Here is a 17550-nt window from a genome sequence, read left to right on the forward strand (position 1 = left end):
ACACCACACTAGAGGTAGCCGTGGATTGCGCCTAACGCTCCCTATGCAACTCGGCACAGCCTGAGAAACTAACTAGTCCTGAAGATAGAAAAATAAGCCTACCTTGCCTCAGAGAAATTCCCCAAAGGAAAAGGCAGCCCCCCACATATAATGACTGTGAGTAAAGATGAAATACAAACACAGAGATGAAATAGATTTAGCAAAGTGAGGCCTGACTTACTGAATAGACCGAGGATAGGAAAGATAGCTTTGCGGTCAACACAAAAACCTACAAAACAACCACGCAGAGGGGCAAAAAGACCCTCCGCACCGACTAACGGTACGGAGGTGCTCCCTCTGCGTCTCAGAGCTTCCAGCAAGCAAGAAAAACCAATATAGCAAGCTGGACAGAAAATATAGCAAAAAATAACACAAGCAGAACTTAGCTTATGCAGGATAAAGAGGCCACAGGAATGATCCAGGAGGAAGCAAGACCAATACTAGAACATTGACTGGATGCCAGGATCAAAGCACCAGGTGGAGTTAAATAGAGCAGCACCTAACGACTTAACCTCATCACCTGAGGAAGGAAACTCAGAAGCCACAGTACCACTCTCATCCACCAAAGGAAGCTCATAGACAGAACCAGCCGCAGTACCACTCATGACCACAGGAGGGAGCTTGGCCACAGAATTCACAACAGTACCCCCCCCCTTGATGAGGGGTCACCGAACCCTCACCAGAGCCCCCAGGCCGACCAGGATGAGCCACATGAAAGGCACGAACCAGATCGGCAGCATGGACATCAGAGGCAAAGACCCAGGAATTATCTTCCTGACCATAACCTTTCCACTTAACCAGATACTGGAGTTTACGTTATGAAAACACGAGAATCCAAAATCTTCTCCACAATATACTCCAATTCCCCGTCAACCAAAACCGGAGCAGGAGGATCAATAGATGGAACCACAGGTGCCACGTTTCTCCGCAACAATGACCTATGGAACACGTTATGGATGGAAAAGGAAGCCGGAAGAGTCAAACGAAAAGACACAGGATTAAGAACCTCAGAAATTCTATATGGACCAATGAAACGAGGCTTAAATTTAGGAGAGGAAACCTTCATAGGAATATAACGAGATGACAAACCAAACCAAATCCCCAACACGAAGTCGGGGACCCACACAGCGCCTGCGGTTAGCGAAACGTTGAGCCTTCTCCTGGGACAAAGTCAGATTGTCCACTACATGAGTCCAAATCTGCTGCAACCTATCCACCACAGTATCCACACCAGGACAGTCCGAAGACTCAACCTGCCCTGAAGAGAAACGAGGGTGGAACCCAGAATTGCAGAAAAACGGTGAAACCAAAGTAGCCGAGCTGGCCCGATTATTAAGGGCGAACTCAGCCAAAGGCAAAAAGGACACCCAATCATCCTGATCAGCAGAAACAAAACATCTCAGATATGTTTCCAAGGTCTGATTGGTTCGTTCAGTCTGGCCATTTGTCTGAGGATGGAAAGCCGAGGAAAAAGACAAATCAATGCCCATCCTAGCACAAAAGGCTCGCCAAAACCTCGAAACAAACTGGAAACCTCTGTCAGAAACGATGTTCTCTGGAATGCCATGTAAACGAACCACATGCTGAAAAAACAATGGCACCAAATCAGAGGAGGAAGGCAATTTAGACAAGGGCACCAAATGGACCATCTTAGAGAAGCGATCACAAACCACCCAAATGACCGACATTCTTTGAGAGACGGGGAGATCCTAAATAAAATCCATAGAGATATGCGTCCAAGGCCTCTTCGGGACCGGCAAGGGCAAAAGCAACCCACTGGCACGAGAACAGCAGGGCTTAGCCCGAGCACAAATCCCACAGGACTGCACAAAAGAACGCACATCCCGCGACAGAGACGGCCACCAAAAGGATCTAGCCACCAACTCTCTGGTACCAAAGATTCCAGGATGACCAGCCAACACCGAACAATGAATTTTCAGAGATAACTTTATTCGTCCACCTATCAGGGACAAACAGTTTCTCCGCTGGGCAATGGTCAGGTCTGAAATTTTTGCAGCACCCACCGCAAATCAGGGGAGATGGCAGACAAAATTACCCCCTCTTTGAGAATACCCACCGGCTCAGACAAACCCGGAGAATCGGGCACAAAACTCCTAGACAGGGCATCCGCCTTCACATTTTTAGAGCCCGGAAGGTACGAAACCACAAAGTCAAAACGGGAGAAAAACAGCGACCAACGAGCCTGTCTAGGATTCAACCGTTTGGCAGACTCGAGATAAGTCAAGTTTTTGTGATCAGTCAAGACCACCACGCGATGCTTAGCTCCTTCAAGCCAATGACGCCACTCCTTGAATGCCCACTTCATGGCTAGCAACTCTTGATTGCCAACATCATAATTTCGCTCAGCAGGCGAAAATTTCCTGGAAAAGAAGGCGCATGGTTTCATCACCGAGCAATCAGAACCTCTCTGCGACAAAACAGCCCCTGCTCCAATTTCGGAAGCATCAACCTCGACCTGGAACGGAAGCGAAACATCTGGTTGACACAACACAGGGGCAGAAGAAAAACGTCGCTTCAACTCCTGAAAAGCCTCCACAGCAGCAGAAGACCAATTGACCACATCAGCACCCTTCTTGGTTAAATCAGTCAACGGTTTAGCAATGCTAGAAAAATTAGCGATGAAGCGACGATAAAAATTAGCAAAGCCCAGGAACTTCTGTAGACTCTTCAGAGATGTTGGCTGAGTCCAATCATAAATGGCCTGAACTTTTACAGGGTCCATCTCGATAGTAGAAGGAGAAAAAATGAACCCCAAAAATGAAATCTTCTGAACACCAAAGAGACACTTTGACCCCTTCACAAACAAAGAATTAGCACGCAGGACCTGGAACACCATTCTGACCTGCTTCACATGAGACTCCCAATCATCCGAGAAGACCAAAATATCATCCAAGTATACAATCAGGAATTTATCCAGGTACTCTCGGAAGATGTCATGCATAAAGGACTGAAACACTGATGGAGCATTAGAAAGTCCGAATGGCATAACCAGGTACTCAAAATGGCCTTCGGGCGTATTAAATGCTGTTTTCCATTCATTGCCCCGTTTGATACGCACAAGATTATACGCACCACGAAGATCTATCTTTGTGAACCAACTAGCCCCCTTAATCCGAGCAAACAAATCAGACAGCAGCGGCAAGGGGTACTGAAATTTGACCGTAATTTTATTTAGAAGGCGGTAATCAATACAAGGTCTCAGCGAACCATCCTTCTTGGCCACAAAAAAGAAACCCGCTCCCAATGGCGACGATGACGGGCAAATATGACCCTTCTCCAAAGACTCCTTCACGTAACTCCGCATAGCGGCGTGCTCAGGTACAGACAAATTAAACAGTCGACCCTTAGGAAACTTACTACCAGGAATCAAATCGATAGCACAATCACAATCCCTATGCGGAGGTAGGGCATTGGACTTGGGCTCATCGAATACATCCCGGTAATCAGACAAGAACTCTGGGACCTCAGAAGGGGTGGATGATGAGATAGACAGAAATGGAACATCACCATGTACCCCCTGACAAAACCAGCTGGACACAGACATTGATTTCCAATCTAATACTGGGTTATGGACTTGTAGCCATGGCAACCCCAACACGACCACATCATGCAGATTATGCAACACCAGAAAGCGAATATCCTCCCGGTGCGCAGGAGCCATGCACATGGTCAGCTGGGTCCAATACTGAGGCTTATTCTTGGCCAAAGGCGTAGCATCAATTCCTCTCAATGGAATAGGACACTGCAAGGGCTCCAAGACAAACCCACAGCGCCTAGCATACTCCAAATCCATCAAATTCAGGGCAGCGCCTGAATCCACAAATGCCATGACAGAATAGGAAGACAAAGAGCAGATCAAAGTAACGGACAAAAGAAATTTCGACTGTACCGTACCAATGGTGGCAGACCTAGCGTACCGCTTAGTGCGCTTAGGACAATCAGAGATAGCATGAGTGGAATCACCACAGTAGAAACACAGCCCATTCTGACGTCTGTGTTCTTGCCTTTCAGCTCTGGTCAAAGTCCTATCGCACTGCATAGGCTCAGGTTCATGCTCAGATAATACCGCCAAATGGTGCACAGATTTACGCTCGTGCAAGCGTCGACCGATCTGAATGGCCAAAGACATAGACTCATTCAGACCAGCAGGCATAGGAAATCCCACCATGACATCTTTAAGGTCTTCAGAGAGACCCTTTCTGAAAATGGCTCCCAGCGCACAGTTATTCCATTGAGTGAGCACGGACCACTTTCTAAACTTCTGACAATAAATCTCTATCTCATCCTGACCCTGACACAGAGCCAGCAAATTTTTCTCTGCCTGATCCACTGAATTGGGTTCGTCGTCCAGCAATCCGAGCGCCAGAAAAAACGCATCAATATTACATAATGCAGGATCTCCTGGCGCAAGGGAAAATGCCCAGTCTTGAGGGTCGCCACGTAATAAAGAAATAATGATCTTAACTTGTTGAACTGGATCACCAGAGGAGCGGGGTTTCAGAGCCAGAAATAGTTTACAATTATTTTTAAAATTCAAAAACTTTGCTCTATCGCCAGAAAATAACTCAGGAATAGGAATCTTAGGTTCCAACATAGGATTCTGAACCACTAAATCTTGAATATTCTGTACATTTATAGCGAGATTATCCATCAAAGAGAGCAGACCTTGAATGTCCATGTCCACACCTGTGTTCTGAACCACCCTGATGTAAAGGGGAAAAGAGAGACAGAACACAGTGCAAAGAAAAAAAATGGTCTCAGAACTTCTCTCTTCCCTCTATTGAGAAGCATTAGTACTTTGGGCCTCCAGTACTGTTATGATTCGGTAATTCAGAACCACAATGGACATAGAGGTACAGAGCACACAAACTGACCTGACAATAACCAAAAACAAAAGACGAGCTCTGAGACGTGGGAACTCTGCTGACCGCAAGCCCTAATCCTAACACACCACACTAGAGGTAGCCGTGGATTGCGCCTAACGCTCCCTATGCAACTCGGCACAGCCTGAGAAACTAACTAGTCCTGAAGATAGAAAAATAAGCCTACCTTGCCTCAGAGAAATTCCCCAAAGGAAAAGGCAGCCCCCCACATATAATGACTGTGAGTAAAGATGAAATACAAACACAGAGATGAAATAGATTTAGCAAAGTGAGGCCCGACTTACTGAATAGACCGAGGATAGGAAAGATAGCTTTGCGGTCAACACAAAAACCTACAAAACAACCACGCAGAGGGGCAAAAAGACCCTCCGCACCGACTAACGGTACGGAGGTGCTCCCTCTGCGTCTCAGAGCTTCCAGCAAGCAAGAAAAACCAATATAGCAAGCTGGACAGAAAATATAGCAAAAAATAACACAAGCAGAACTTAGCTTATGCAGGATAAAGAGGCCACAGGAACGATCTAGGAGGAAGCAAGACCAATACTAGAACATTGACTGGAGGCCAGGATCAAAGCACCAGGTGGAGTTAAATAGAGCAGCACCTAACGACTTAACCTCATCACCTGAGGAAGGAAACTCAGAAGCCGCAGTACCACTCTCATCCACCAAAGGAAGCTCATAGACAGAACCAGCCACAGTACCACTCATGACCACAGGAGGGAGCTTGGCCACAGAATTCACAACAGGAGAGATTCCGACGCTTGCGTTTGCTGCGTTGCACAATGGGTGCAGCGGATGCATTTTTCCGGCGCATCAGCTGCCCCATTGTAAGATGCGGGGAGGTGGGGGCGGAGTTCCGGCCGCGCATACGCGGTCGGAAAAAGCGGTCTGTCAGGAGAAAAAACGTTACATGTAGCGTTTTTTTCTCCCGACGGTCCGCAAAAGCACGACGCATCTGTCGCTCGACGGATGCGACGTGTGGCAATCCGTCGCAAATGCGTCGTCAATGCAAGTCTATGGGGAAAAAACGCATCCTGCAAGCACTTTTGCAGGATGCGTTTTTTCTGCAAAATGACGCATTGTGACGGATTAAAAAAAACGCTAGTGTGAAAGTACCCTAAGACACTGCTTTGCTGACTTTTCCTGTACCAAAATTTTCTCTTTTTTCTGAGTTTGTAAACCATTACCTGTTCTTGATAATAACAGGAGTTTCCATTTCAGGTCTCCTAAATCTTGAAAAACTCCTTCGTCAATTTCTGATTTCCAAGGACTGTCTATCGGTCAGGATGCTTGATGACACTTGGGATCCAACGCCCCTTTTAAAGGAAATCCGTGATGACAAGACTGGCACTATCATCATTCATGCTAATGCGTCAATGTCCCACACCATTCTGATGAAGGTACTTTTTAGCGAATTCATCCATCTATTAAATTGAATTAATAGCAGGAAACCTGATTCATTTATGCTTCAATCCAATACATTTTTTTTTGCTACAAAACTCTTATCTTTAGCTGGGTTCACAGAATCCAAAGAAAACGTCTGGATATCTCCATATGAAACTGCACATCTCTATTAAAGCTCCATTCAAAATGTGGGGGGAAAAGAATTCCAATCAATAACCTTAAAGTAAAAAATGCTTTATTGTGCCCCCTGACGAAGGTGTTCCGAAACGCGCGTCGGGGCGGGCACTGGGACCCTCTACCTGCCAGCACTTGCCAGCACACTCTGGGTGATGTATCCTGAATATTGATCTTATATTGATTTTATTATGTGTGCGTATATGTAATGTGCTCATTCTGCACGTGGGGCTCTACTGAGAGCCGGAATATCATTCAGTTGTTTGCTATCCACCCCTGTATGAACTTACATTATTGATTAGACGCTTCTGGATACATCTGTAACCCGTTTTACTTGTTATTCTTAACATGGCATGTATGGTTGCCCAGTGCCCCTTGTGTCTATTGTCTGGTGGCTATCCACTGCTGCCACTGCTTCTGTACCTTCCACAATAAGGCATTTTTTACTTTAAGACCTAAAGTTATTGATTGGAATTCCCCCCCCTCCACACTTTTTGCCTTATAAGTGTGTCAATAACCGGTCTGACTTCTATGTCCATGGCAGATATGGTTGTTGGGCTATAAATTATTAAGCATTTGCATTTATATATCTACAAATGCCCTGGCCATGCACCTTTATTTTCTGCCATCTGTCACGATCTTGTCCATTTATTTTTTTCCATTCAAAATGTGCATGAGCCTGAAAGCAAATAGGACCGAGGATAATTCTGACTAATAGGCTTATTAGCTTAATCAGGGGTTATCCCTATATATGATAAGGAAGAACCTGGTGGAAAATAAAACTGATAAAAACTGGTTCATATGACATAAACCGATAATTATGAGAAAAAATGCTAAATACTAAAATTCACTCCATGCTCTTAAGGAAGATGGCTCTTAGCTCTTGCTGCACGATGGCCGTTGTCCCGAGTATAGACACTGGCAGGATTAGTTTACTAAACACGACCACTATCTAGTCATTTTTCCCATGTATGCAATAAAAACAATTTTAAGTGGATGAACCATTTACTTAATTAATTACATAGAAAAGTAATAATACTATTGAGTCGCAGCCAATGCTGCAGCTTATGAGTAATTTACATTCATTAATACCAATCGGCTATTCCACTCATTAATACCTCTCGGCTTCATTTTATTACTGTAAAAGCAGAACATTAAAATGCCTTTCGTCTGCTTTCTATCTGTTTTCAACAAATGTAATAATTGGTCTGTGGTTAAAAAAAAAGCCTCGCTAGTTCTAATTAAATGTTTCTGTGTTTTTTTTTTACTGTTGTGCAGGCTGCGGAGTTAGGAATGGTATCAGCTTATTATACGTACATCTTCACAAACCTGGTGAGATAAGATCTATCCATCTAGTATCTATCAATCTAGTATCTATCTCAGATTTATCTACAGCTGCTTCTCACAAAATTAGAATATCATCAAAAAGTTAATTTATTTCAGTTCTTCAATACAAAAAGTGAAACTCATAAATTATACAGAGTCATTACAAACAGTGATCTATTTCATGTGTTTATTTCTGTTAATGTTGATGATTATGGCTTACAGCCAATGAAAACCCAAAAGTCATTATCTCAGTAAATTAGAATACTTTATAACACCAGCTTGAAAAAGGATTCTACAATCCGAAATGTTGGCCTACTGAGATGTATGTTCAGTAAATGCACTCAATACTTGGTCGGAGCTTCTTTTTGCATTAATTACTGCATCAATATGGCATGGCATGGAGGCGATCAGCCTGTGGCACTGCTGAGCTGTTATGGAAGCCCAGGTTGCTTTGATAACAGCCTTCAGCTCATCTGCATTGTTGGGTCTGGTGTCTCTCATCTTCTTCTTGAAAATACCCCATAGATTCGCTATGGGGTTAAGGTCAGGCGAGTTTGCTGGCCAATCAAGCACAGTGATACTGTTGTTTTTAAGCCAGGTATTGGTACTTTTGGCAGTGTGGACAGGTGCCAAGTCCTGCTGGAGAATGACATTTCCATCTCCAAAAAGCTTGTCGGCAGAGGGAAGCATGACGTGCTCTAAAATTTCCTGGTAGATGGCTGCGCTGACTTTGATCTTGATAAAACACTGTCGACCTACACCAGCAGATGACATGGCTCCCCAAACCATTACTGACTGTGGAAGCTTCACACTAGACCTGAAGCAGCTTGGATTGTGGCCTCTCCACTCTTCCTCCAGACTCTGGGACCTTGATTTCCAAATGAAATGCAACATTTACTTTCATCTGAAAACAACACCTTGGACCACTGAGCAACAGTCCAGTTCTTTTTCTGCTTGCTCCAGGTAAGATGCTTCTGTCGTTGTCTGATAGACATAAGTAACTTGACACAGGGAATGTGACACTTGTAGCCCATGTCCTGGATACGTCTGTGTGTGGTGCCTCTTGAAGCAATGACTCCAGCAGCAGTCCACTCCTTGTGAATCTCCCCCAAATTTTTGAATGGCTTTTTCTTAACAATCCTTTCAAGGCTGTGGTTATTCCAGTTGCTTGTGCACCTTTTTCTACCACACTTTTTCCTTCCACTCAACTTTCCATTAATATGCTTGGATACAGCACTCTGTGAGCAAGCAGCTTCTTTAGCAATAACCTTTTGTGGCTTCCCCTCCTTGTGGAGTGTGTCAATGACTGCCTTCTGGACATCTGTCAAGTCAGCAGTCTTCCCCATGATTGTGGAGCCTACTGAAACAGAATAAGGGACCTTTTGAAACGCTTAGGAAGCCTTTACAGGTGTTTTTGTTAATTATTCTAATTTAATGAGATAATGACTTCTGGGCTGATTAAATAGCTCCTTTTCACTACAAACGGTGTGCTGCCTCCAACTTTTCTGGATTTTTATAATTGACATTTGGTATTTGCTTGGGGGGTTCTGCACCCGGAGCTCTTTCTTTGTGCTGCTCTAATTTTCTTCCTCCTATCTATCTATCTATCTATCTATCTATCTATCTATCTATCTATTTTTTAGCTGACACATTGCCATCTGTTTACATAGTCCAATAAGGACACCAGTTTTTGCATAGAATTTGCAAGTGAGTGCCGTGCACTTTTGCACCTACAAATGCACGTTTGCTGTTCCATTTTTTGTATTAATATCATATCAATCTATCTATCTCTTTATCTATATTTCTATCTAACTTGACGTTTTATTTTTTCTGGACTACTTACCAAACAATCACGGGGAGACAATATTTTTTATGGACACATTGGAAAACCATAACAAATCATTTTGATTATAAGTGATACATATCTACAGCCCATAATTCTGATATGAAAACATTAGCTGCATTCACTGTGAACTATAAAATGGTTCATAATTATAGTAACATCGTTTGTATAAGTTTCTTCAGCTTAAAAAAAAATCACGGACACCTAAAAGAAATGTTACGGACAAGGAAAAAAAGTGCTGTATTTTTAGGGACCGTCCTGGAAGGTTGTCAAGCCCAACTACAATAGTTCATTTTTTTTATTCACTAATACAGTATGCCCAAATGCTTTCTACATTAATATTCTAATACAACTATCAGGCAGTGGTGTAACTTCAAACTTGTGGGACCCAATGCAAAATCTCCAACAGGATCCCCAACTCTCACAAGTCATTAATGATATTGATCTTCTCATATGGGCCATAGGGACCTTTTGGGCATCTGTAGGTCCCGGGCTCAGATATGTCTGTAATCCTGCGCCCACTATACTTACTCCCCTGCTAGCCGGGCACATGTTTCTCGCAGCCATTGCACAGCTTACCTTATTTAATGCCCTTCCATGTAGAAAAGGACCTGGAGCAAATCTTACTGAGGGTATGTTCACACATTGAGTGTTTGTAGCAGATTTTTCTGCACTAAAATCTGCACCGAGAAGAGTGTTTCAAAGTATAATTTACTTGGCCGCAATCATTCAGTTCATGCTGCCTGTGACGTGGGCAACATGAATCCCCTGATAGGTTCCCTTTAATGATCGGCTCAAGTGCAGTGTGAACAGATCCTTACTGTGCAGTGTAACCTACTAGGCGGTTATTGCACAGTATGTTTTATTAGACTAGATTGTATGATTTTATTGCATAAAATGTGTAAAATTCTAGAACATTTATTATCAAATACATACTAGTCATTTATTGGTGCCGATGAGGCTTTACATGGTTAATTTCATTTTTATCAGGAATTTTCTCTACAACGATTTGACAGCCCGTTGGATGACCGAGTGAACATCTTGAGTTTTTCTATGTTTAATCAGTCGCACAGCTACTATCAGGAATTTACACAAATACTCCAACACTCTTGGGAAGAGAATTGTGATCACTCCCCCTTCACTGGTCCGGCCGTGAGTACTTGTTTGGGGTCCTAACTTTAGGAATTTTCGAGTATGAGGAATAATATATTAGGTAGGTTTCTAAATGGGGATTCCCAAGAGTAGAAAATCATGCCACGTTTCTTAATAGTCTGCTATCACAGATTAGAGTCTGGTCACATTTCATTATTTTTGGGGAGCTATATGTCAGGACTCCAGACAACCTGTTCCTCCAACTTAAAGGAGATTTCCAGCCCTTTCTATTTTATTATAGCCTGAGTGTCCTATCAAAATAATAAACAGTACTTATTCACCTGTTGATTCCCACCGTGGGGTTCCACACCGGTCTCCCCTACTCTTCTATGGGGGCAACTGGAGCAATACAGTGGTCACAAGTGTGATTAATGTATCAGCACTGTGGATACTGATTGGCTGCAGCAGCCTCTGCTGAAGAGTAGAGGAGACCAGCGTGGGACTAGATACTGGGACAGAGGAACGTTGGCAATCGGCAGACGAGTAGGTGCTGTTTATTATTCTGACAACACATTCAGACCATAGCTAAAATAAAGCAAAGGTGTGGAAACCCTCATTAAAGGGTTTATCCAGGACTTTTTCTACTTGTGCTTAAAAACTAAAACAGGGAAGTACTTGGTAACTACCCAGCACAGAGTGGTCATTGACTGTCAGCGTTTCAGCTGCTCAACATCAACAGATTAGCTCTTCCTATTCCGCGATGCTCTGTCTGAAGTTAGGCAGGGGGAATCCGACAGTCAATCAGGATGACGTCTACAGTCACACCCTCTCAACAGAGCATAGCAGAAGAGAAACCACTGCTCTGTCTGTAGTTAAGCAGCGGGAACCCGGCAGTCAATCAGCATGATGTCGGCAGTCACACCCCATCAACAGAGCAGAGCAGAAAAGAAGCCACAGCTCTGTCGACGTGACCTCACTGGAAGCTGTTGAATCGCTGGCAGGAGCGGTCTGTGACCTCTCTCTGTTGGCATAGATCAGCGCCAGGCACAATAGGTAGGTAGATAGCAACCACCTGCCTGTTAGTTTTTAGGCCCATAGCAAAAAAATAATAGTCTTGGATAAACCCTTTAAGTCTACGATGAATGCTACTGTATAGGCAAAAAACAAAACAGACCTGCAACACTATTTAAGTGAACGGTTCAATACTGCAATATCAGATACATAATGTAAATATGGAAATAAAAGGAGACTTTATATATTATACGACCAATTTAATACTTTAATTGTCCTCTAATTATGTTTTATTTACATCTTGCATCATTGCCCACTGTTTATTCTTCATAATTATAGACAGATAAGTGTAAAGATAACTAGATCTGCATAGGTGGATGATATATAGAGAGGACGACAGACACAAAGATTGCTACATAGATATTGGAATTAATCTAACTTTCCCCTTGTCGTTTTAGCTGTCTGCTGCATTACTATTCGATGCTGTGTACGGCATTGTGAGTGCTGTGCAGGAACTAAACCGAAGTCAAGAAATTAGTGTTAAACCCCTTTCATGTGGCTCTGCACAAATATGGCAACACGGCACCAGCCTTATGAACTACTTGAGAATGGTGAGGAAGGGTGAGGGATTCTCATTTTTCAAATGGCTTTTATTATGTAGTAATATAAGAAAAAGTCTTGTGCCAATAAATTCAGCATACGAAACTGAAACGAGATATTAGCTACTGTACAATGTGCGCCAACTTTTAGAAGAAACATGCTGAGTCCAGGACAAAGAATTTGGGGTTTAATAAATATGTTTTCCAAAAACTTTTAAGACTCTTGACTTTTTTCAAGAGAGCCTCACAGCTAAGTTATCAGTTTTATGGATGAAAATTATTTTTAAATGTGCCCAGATTGATATAAAGCAATAAAAGTAGTAATACTACAGCCGCATCCCACATTACTCTGCTTACCGGGTCTCTCTACTTCTCAGTACAAACCTGTCACACCAGAAATGCCCACCAATCTGATCACTGGTTGCAGTTATCAGGACACGCCATTAAAGTAGAGACATGTAGGCATTGGTGGGTACAGGAACAGGAGCTGTGAAGTTGAATATTGCTTGTATATTTTCTGACCCCTTTTAAAAAATAATTATATTCCCCTGGCAACCTGCCTTTTAATTACGGTAGTTTTGATTCTAATTCACATTTGATTATTTCTATATTAAGCGTTCTTCGTGTCCCAAGCATGGGTTGGCTAATGCACAAAACCACCATCAGTCCCTGAAATTCATGACATGACTTCTGACAGAGTATTATCAATCTAGTTCTAATTCAACAATTTTTAGAAAATAGGCCTCATTTTTCCCCCACCATTATCCCTTCTACTGTACACCTGTGCGGTTCTCAATCCTGGGCCTGCTGACCACACTACTGAGTACCGTGGTAGGGTCTATCATTGTGCACTCCTACCTTCTCTTATAACCATACCACATAAGGACTCAGCTGAAATAGGCAAAAACAAAGTAGTACACCTGTGAGCATTTTTAAACAGGTGTATTGCCCTTGGCTTTCTGTTATTGTCTTTCTCTTGCACAGGTAGAGTTGGAAGGTCTTACTGGACATGTGGAATTCAATAGCAAAGGTCAAAGATCAAATTATGATCTCAACATTCTGCAATACACCAAGATAGGATTTCAGGAGGTAAGGCGTAAAGTTTTCTTCTTTGTATCTAATCGTTAATGCCCATTTCTTTCCAGATACTGAAATAATGTGACTGCCTTATATGTTGAGTTATATAGGTGAAGCCTCACACCATGAGTGCTCAAGCATATGGTGAAGCCGTAGATACGTTCAGGAGACAGATATTTCATGCTTATGGCCAGCTTAAGGTTATGGACAGACTGAATTTTTGGTGGGTGTTTTTTTAGTGCAGATCCACTAATAATGAATACCTTAACACTAATTCATAGATTCTTACTATTTATTTCAATATTAATTCTCCTTAAGAATTTAAGCATTTTTTCCCCACTTCAGATTTTGAAAAATACTTGATGGAAAAAAAAAGTGCATTTCACTTCTTTGAAAAATATCCTGAAATAAACTTCTCCAAATTAGGCACTGTCATTAAAAGGCAACAAAAACACTCCAGAGAAAAAAAACTCTTCGAAAACATTTCAAAAACTCTTCAGGAAATGCTCTAGTAAAAGAAAAACTCCTCCAAAGAAGGCACATTTCTTGAAGTGGTTTCCTCCTGGAAAATAAAAGGCCCCCCAAAAAACCCTCTGTCTAAACATATCCGAATGCTATGTGTGCACAGAATTTTTGAAGTAGTATATGGAGCAGAAACAGCAGAAAGTTAAAGGAAATGCTCAAAATACTCCTCCAATTGTCAAAATGGCTCAAAAACTTTGAGTTTTCAGTTAGTGGCTATGTGCACACAGAGTCTTTTTGCTGTGTGCACATAGCAGATACTCCAAGTTTTTGAGGAGTTGGGAGGAGTATTTGGAAAGTTTCCGCTCATTTTCTGCTCCAAAAAATCCTCGAAAAACTATATGACCATAGACAGTTTCTGCTCCGAAAACTCTGCAAAAAAGGCTCACTATGCACATAGCATAAGGATGTGGTCATGTTGGTTTTCTCTTTTGCTGAGGTTTCAGAGCAGAAACTGTCCAAACACCACGTTGAGTTTAAAAACCAAGAGTATTGATTGGAGAGTTGGATATGTGCACACGGTGCCTTTTAGATGCTAGTCCAATTGCCAAGTTTTCCCAGGTAAAGATTCTTCAGGAAAATGCTGGTGGTCATTTGCCTGAAGTGGCATCGCTGATGGTTTTGCTGTCATTCTTGCGTCAATGTTTTTTACTTTACATGGTGAAGAATAGAGAGCGGGAAACAGCCCGAGGAATGGGCATGTCAATTCTTTTAACCTCTTCAGGGTTTCTAAACCCTGAAACGGTTAACAGAAGTGACACAAGACAGAAATGTGCACAGCAATGTCATTTTTACATTGCTGTGCACTTTATTAATTTTCTGAGAGGCTGGGCAGAATCTGTGCACACATGCTTGGACAGTTTCTGCTCCAAAAACTCAGCAAAAAATGTCAGTGTTAACACTCCATGAATCTCCGTATGTAAGTGGTCTCCTTAAGGAGAGACCCTACTTCCCTGAAGCTATATAAGAGGACAAGCCATATATTGTACAGGTAAACTATGCTGCTGATACTAGGTGGCCCAACCCTGGCTGGTACCAGCACCTTCGCTGTTTGGTGATAACAGCATGTGCAATGGCATTCTCCATGAGAACTGTATTATTACCGAGACCTGGGGGATTAGAAACTAGTTAAGGTTATGCACTGAAAACAAACACATGACCCTTCTTTCCTGGATAGTAAATTATAACTCCCTACTGCCTGGGCTACTCTGACTTTTTGTTACCCAACTGATTGATATTGACTATCAAGTGTCCTCTTCAGTCCACATAATTACATACACCTCAATGTGTTACTTTGGACTGGAGCTAAATAGTTAAAAGGGGGTATCTGGGACTTTTAAAAAAAAGCCTAAGCAATAACAGGCAGATAGTTGCCACCTACCTGCCTGTTGTGCCTGGCACCTTTCTCCGCCAGCACAGAGTGGTCACAGACTTCCGCTGACATTACATGAACAGGGAGGCAGTTTCTTTTCCTGTTGAGAGGGCGGTACTGCTGGTTTCATGCTGATTGATAGCCGGCTCTTGGCTGCATAATTGGGCAAGCTGGCTTTCAATCAGCATGACACCAGTAGTTCCACCCCATCAACAGGAAGAGAATCTGCTGCTTTTTTGACAGGGAGCAAATGAATCTCTGACAGAAGCGGTCAATGACCGGCAGCCGGCACAACAGGCAGCAGGTAGTTGCCTCTGTTAACAACTACACGCAAATCTTTTAAAGACCTGGCTATCCCCTTTAAATCAACCAGTAGCGCTACAAGAAGTCACAGTGTAGCCCAGGCCTCAAGTGTGTTGACCTACGCTTATCTTTGTTACGGAGTCTACTTTCTTCTGTCTGCCATTGCTATGGGAGGTGGAAAATATATCTTCTGACTTATAAAAAAGCTGCAGAAGAGATAAAGCTAGAGGCACTTGGACATCTGAAGGGATGCAGCAGTGGAGTCCTGCAGAATCGCAATCTTTCTCCTAGCAGGACGCATTTGATTTATGAAACTGAAAATGCATGTAAGCACCGCCGCTTCAAAGACGACATTAATGGAAAAATGGCTTCTCTGTTACCAAAGTCAATATTTCGGGCAGATATTTTGTGACATGTTTTGAAATGTATCAAAATAATTAACTTCAATGCAAATAGATCAGTTCTCGTGGCTTTGAGCAGAGAGCCGCTCGCAGGGGAGTCAGTGTGAAAATCTCATCGGCACAGTGGTATGTACAGGACTCGGATGTGGATTTATCCCAGTCCTCCTACACAACTTGCTAGCCAATCGCCGTAGCATTTGTGAACATGAGAAGTAATTGTGGTCACCATTTACCATCCATACTTCTTTGTTTGGAATCCTTAAAATATACTTACATGGATCTTCTGTTTTCTGACTAGATTGGACAGTGGCACGTCACTAACGGCATCTCCATGGACAAAAGATATTTCTTCCAAAATGTTTCCGACAGTCTGGCTAATAAAACGCTTATAATTACCACAATTCTAGTAAGTTTCCATTGGTTATAAAACATTCTGGCAATGCCTTTATATCTATCAAAAGTATTATTGTCCATTTTCATTTATTTTCTCACCAGTGCAACAAATAGTACAATGAACTAATTTGCCACAAAATGACAAAAATGTATGACGGGGGATTGCGGACAGATGTTGCACAGTGATGGACATTTTCATCATGGTGCCGCACTGCTGTACTCCTGCCACAACTACCAGAACACAATTTGCCTCTCATTTATATATTTATTTTTAGGTAGTTTTTAAAAAGCAATGAACCTGTGTAAATGGTATAAGGCAATTTCCTGTACAGACGGGCACAAGTCTCATTGAGAGCAGCCGGTGGTACCAGACCAGCTTGGTAGGGGCCATGATTCTACTCTGCCGATTATCAGTATTAATGAATATTCTGTGCAGGAAACTTCATTCTCACACTTGAAGAATGTGTAACAAGTTTTGAAAATCTCAGTGTGCAACTTGAAGAGAATATATTTGTAATATTACGTTTCTGTGGCTTCATGTGACTAAGCCGTTACAATCCCTAAGCCTGACTAAGCCAAACACTTCCTTTCTCTCCTCCCAGAGCCATTCTTTCGCCTGAACAAAAGTATAAAGATTAAAAGACATGCTCCTCTAATAATCTACAGTCGAAACCAGGAGAGCTCAAGTGCTGGTTCCATGTCTTTTTAGTGGTACTGCTGATCTCCAAAAGATCATGAGAGACGGAGGTGTCGCCTGCCGTCGGTAGTTCCCGTGTTTTGGCATTTGCCCACGCTTCTGTAAGTGCTGCCTAACAAGCCAAACACTTGCAGTAATTAACTATCCAGAAGTCTGAGAAACAAAAATGAACATTTGAAAATTGCAGTATCCACCACCTGACAAGTGCTCATTATCTATCTGAAGCACATACAACTATTTATCAAAACTGAAGAAACTGTTGGATTTACTCAAAAACGAGCAGATTAAAGCCTCATGACATGAGCAAGTCAGCGGCCAATGTGCCAAGTCTGATAGTAGGGCTATACAGGACCCATTGGATGATAGATGTGCTTAGAAATTCTTCCCTAGAAT

At 42.5% G+C, this 17550-nt stretch overlaps 1 protein-coding gene across 2 annotated transcripts in view; it reads left to right on the top strand.

Moving 5' to 3' along the window:
• GRIK4 (glutamate ionotropic receptor kainate type subunit 4) overlaps positions 1–17550 on the top strand; it is a 583539-nt gene that overhangs the window by 437150 nt on the left and 128839 nt on the right. For both annotated transcript variants that reach the window (XM_069742917.1, XM_069742916.1), the window contains 6 exons: positions 6165–6343; positions 7800–7853; positions 10681–10842; positions 12252–12404; positions 13377–13481; positions 16366–16473. In XM_069742917.1, coding sequence (XP_069599018.1) covers positions 6165–6343; positions 7800–7853; positions 10681–10842; positions 12252–12404; positions 13377–13481; positions 16366–16473 — 761 coding nt within the window. The remainder of the gene's footprint in view (positions 1–6164; positions 6344–7799; positions 7854–10680; positions 10843–12251; positions 12405–13376; positions 13482–16365; positions 16474–17550) is intronic.

The sequence above is a fragment of the Ranitomeya imitator genome, chromosome 10 (assembly GCF_032444005.1).
Source record: "Ranitomeya imitator isolate aRanImi1 chromosome 10, aRanImi1.pri, whole genome shotgun sequence".
NCBI lineage: Eukaryota > Metazoa > Chordata > Amphibia > Anura > Dendrobatidae > Ranitomeya > Ranitomeya imitator.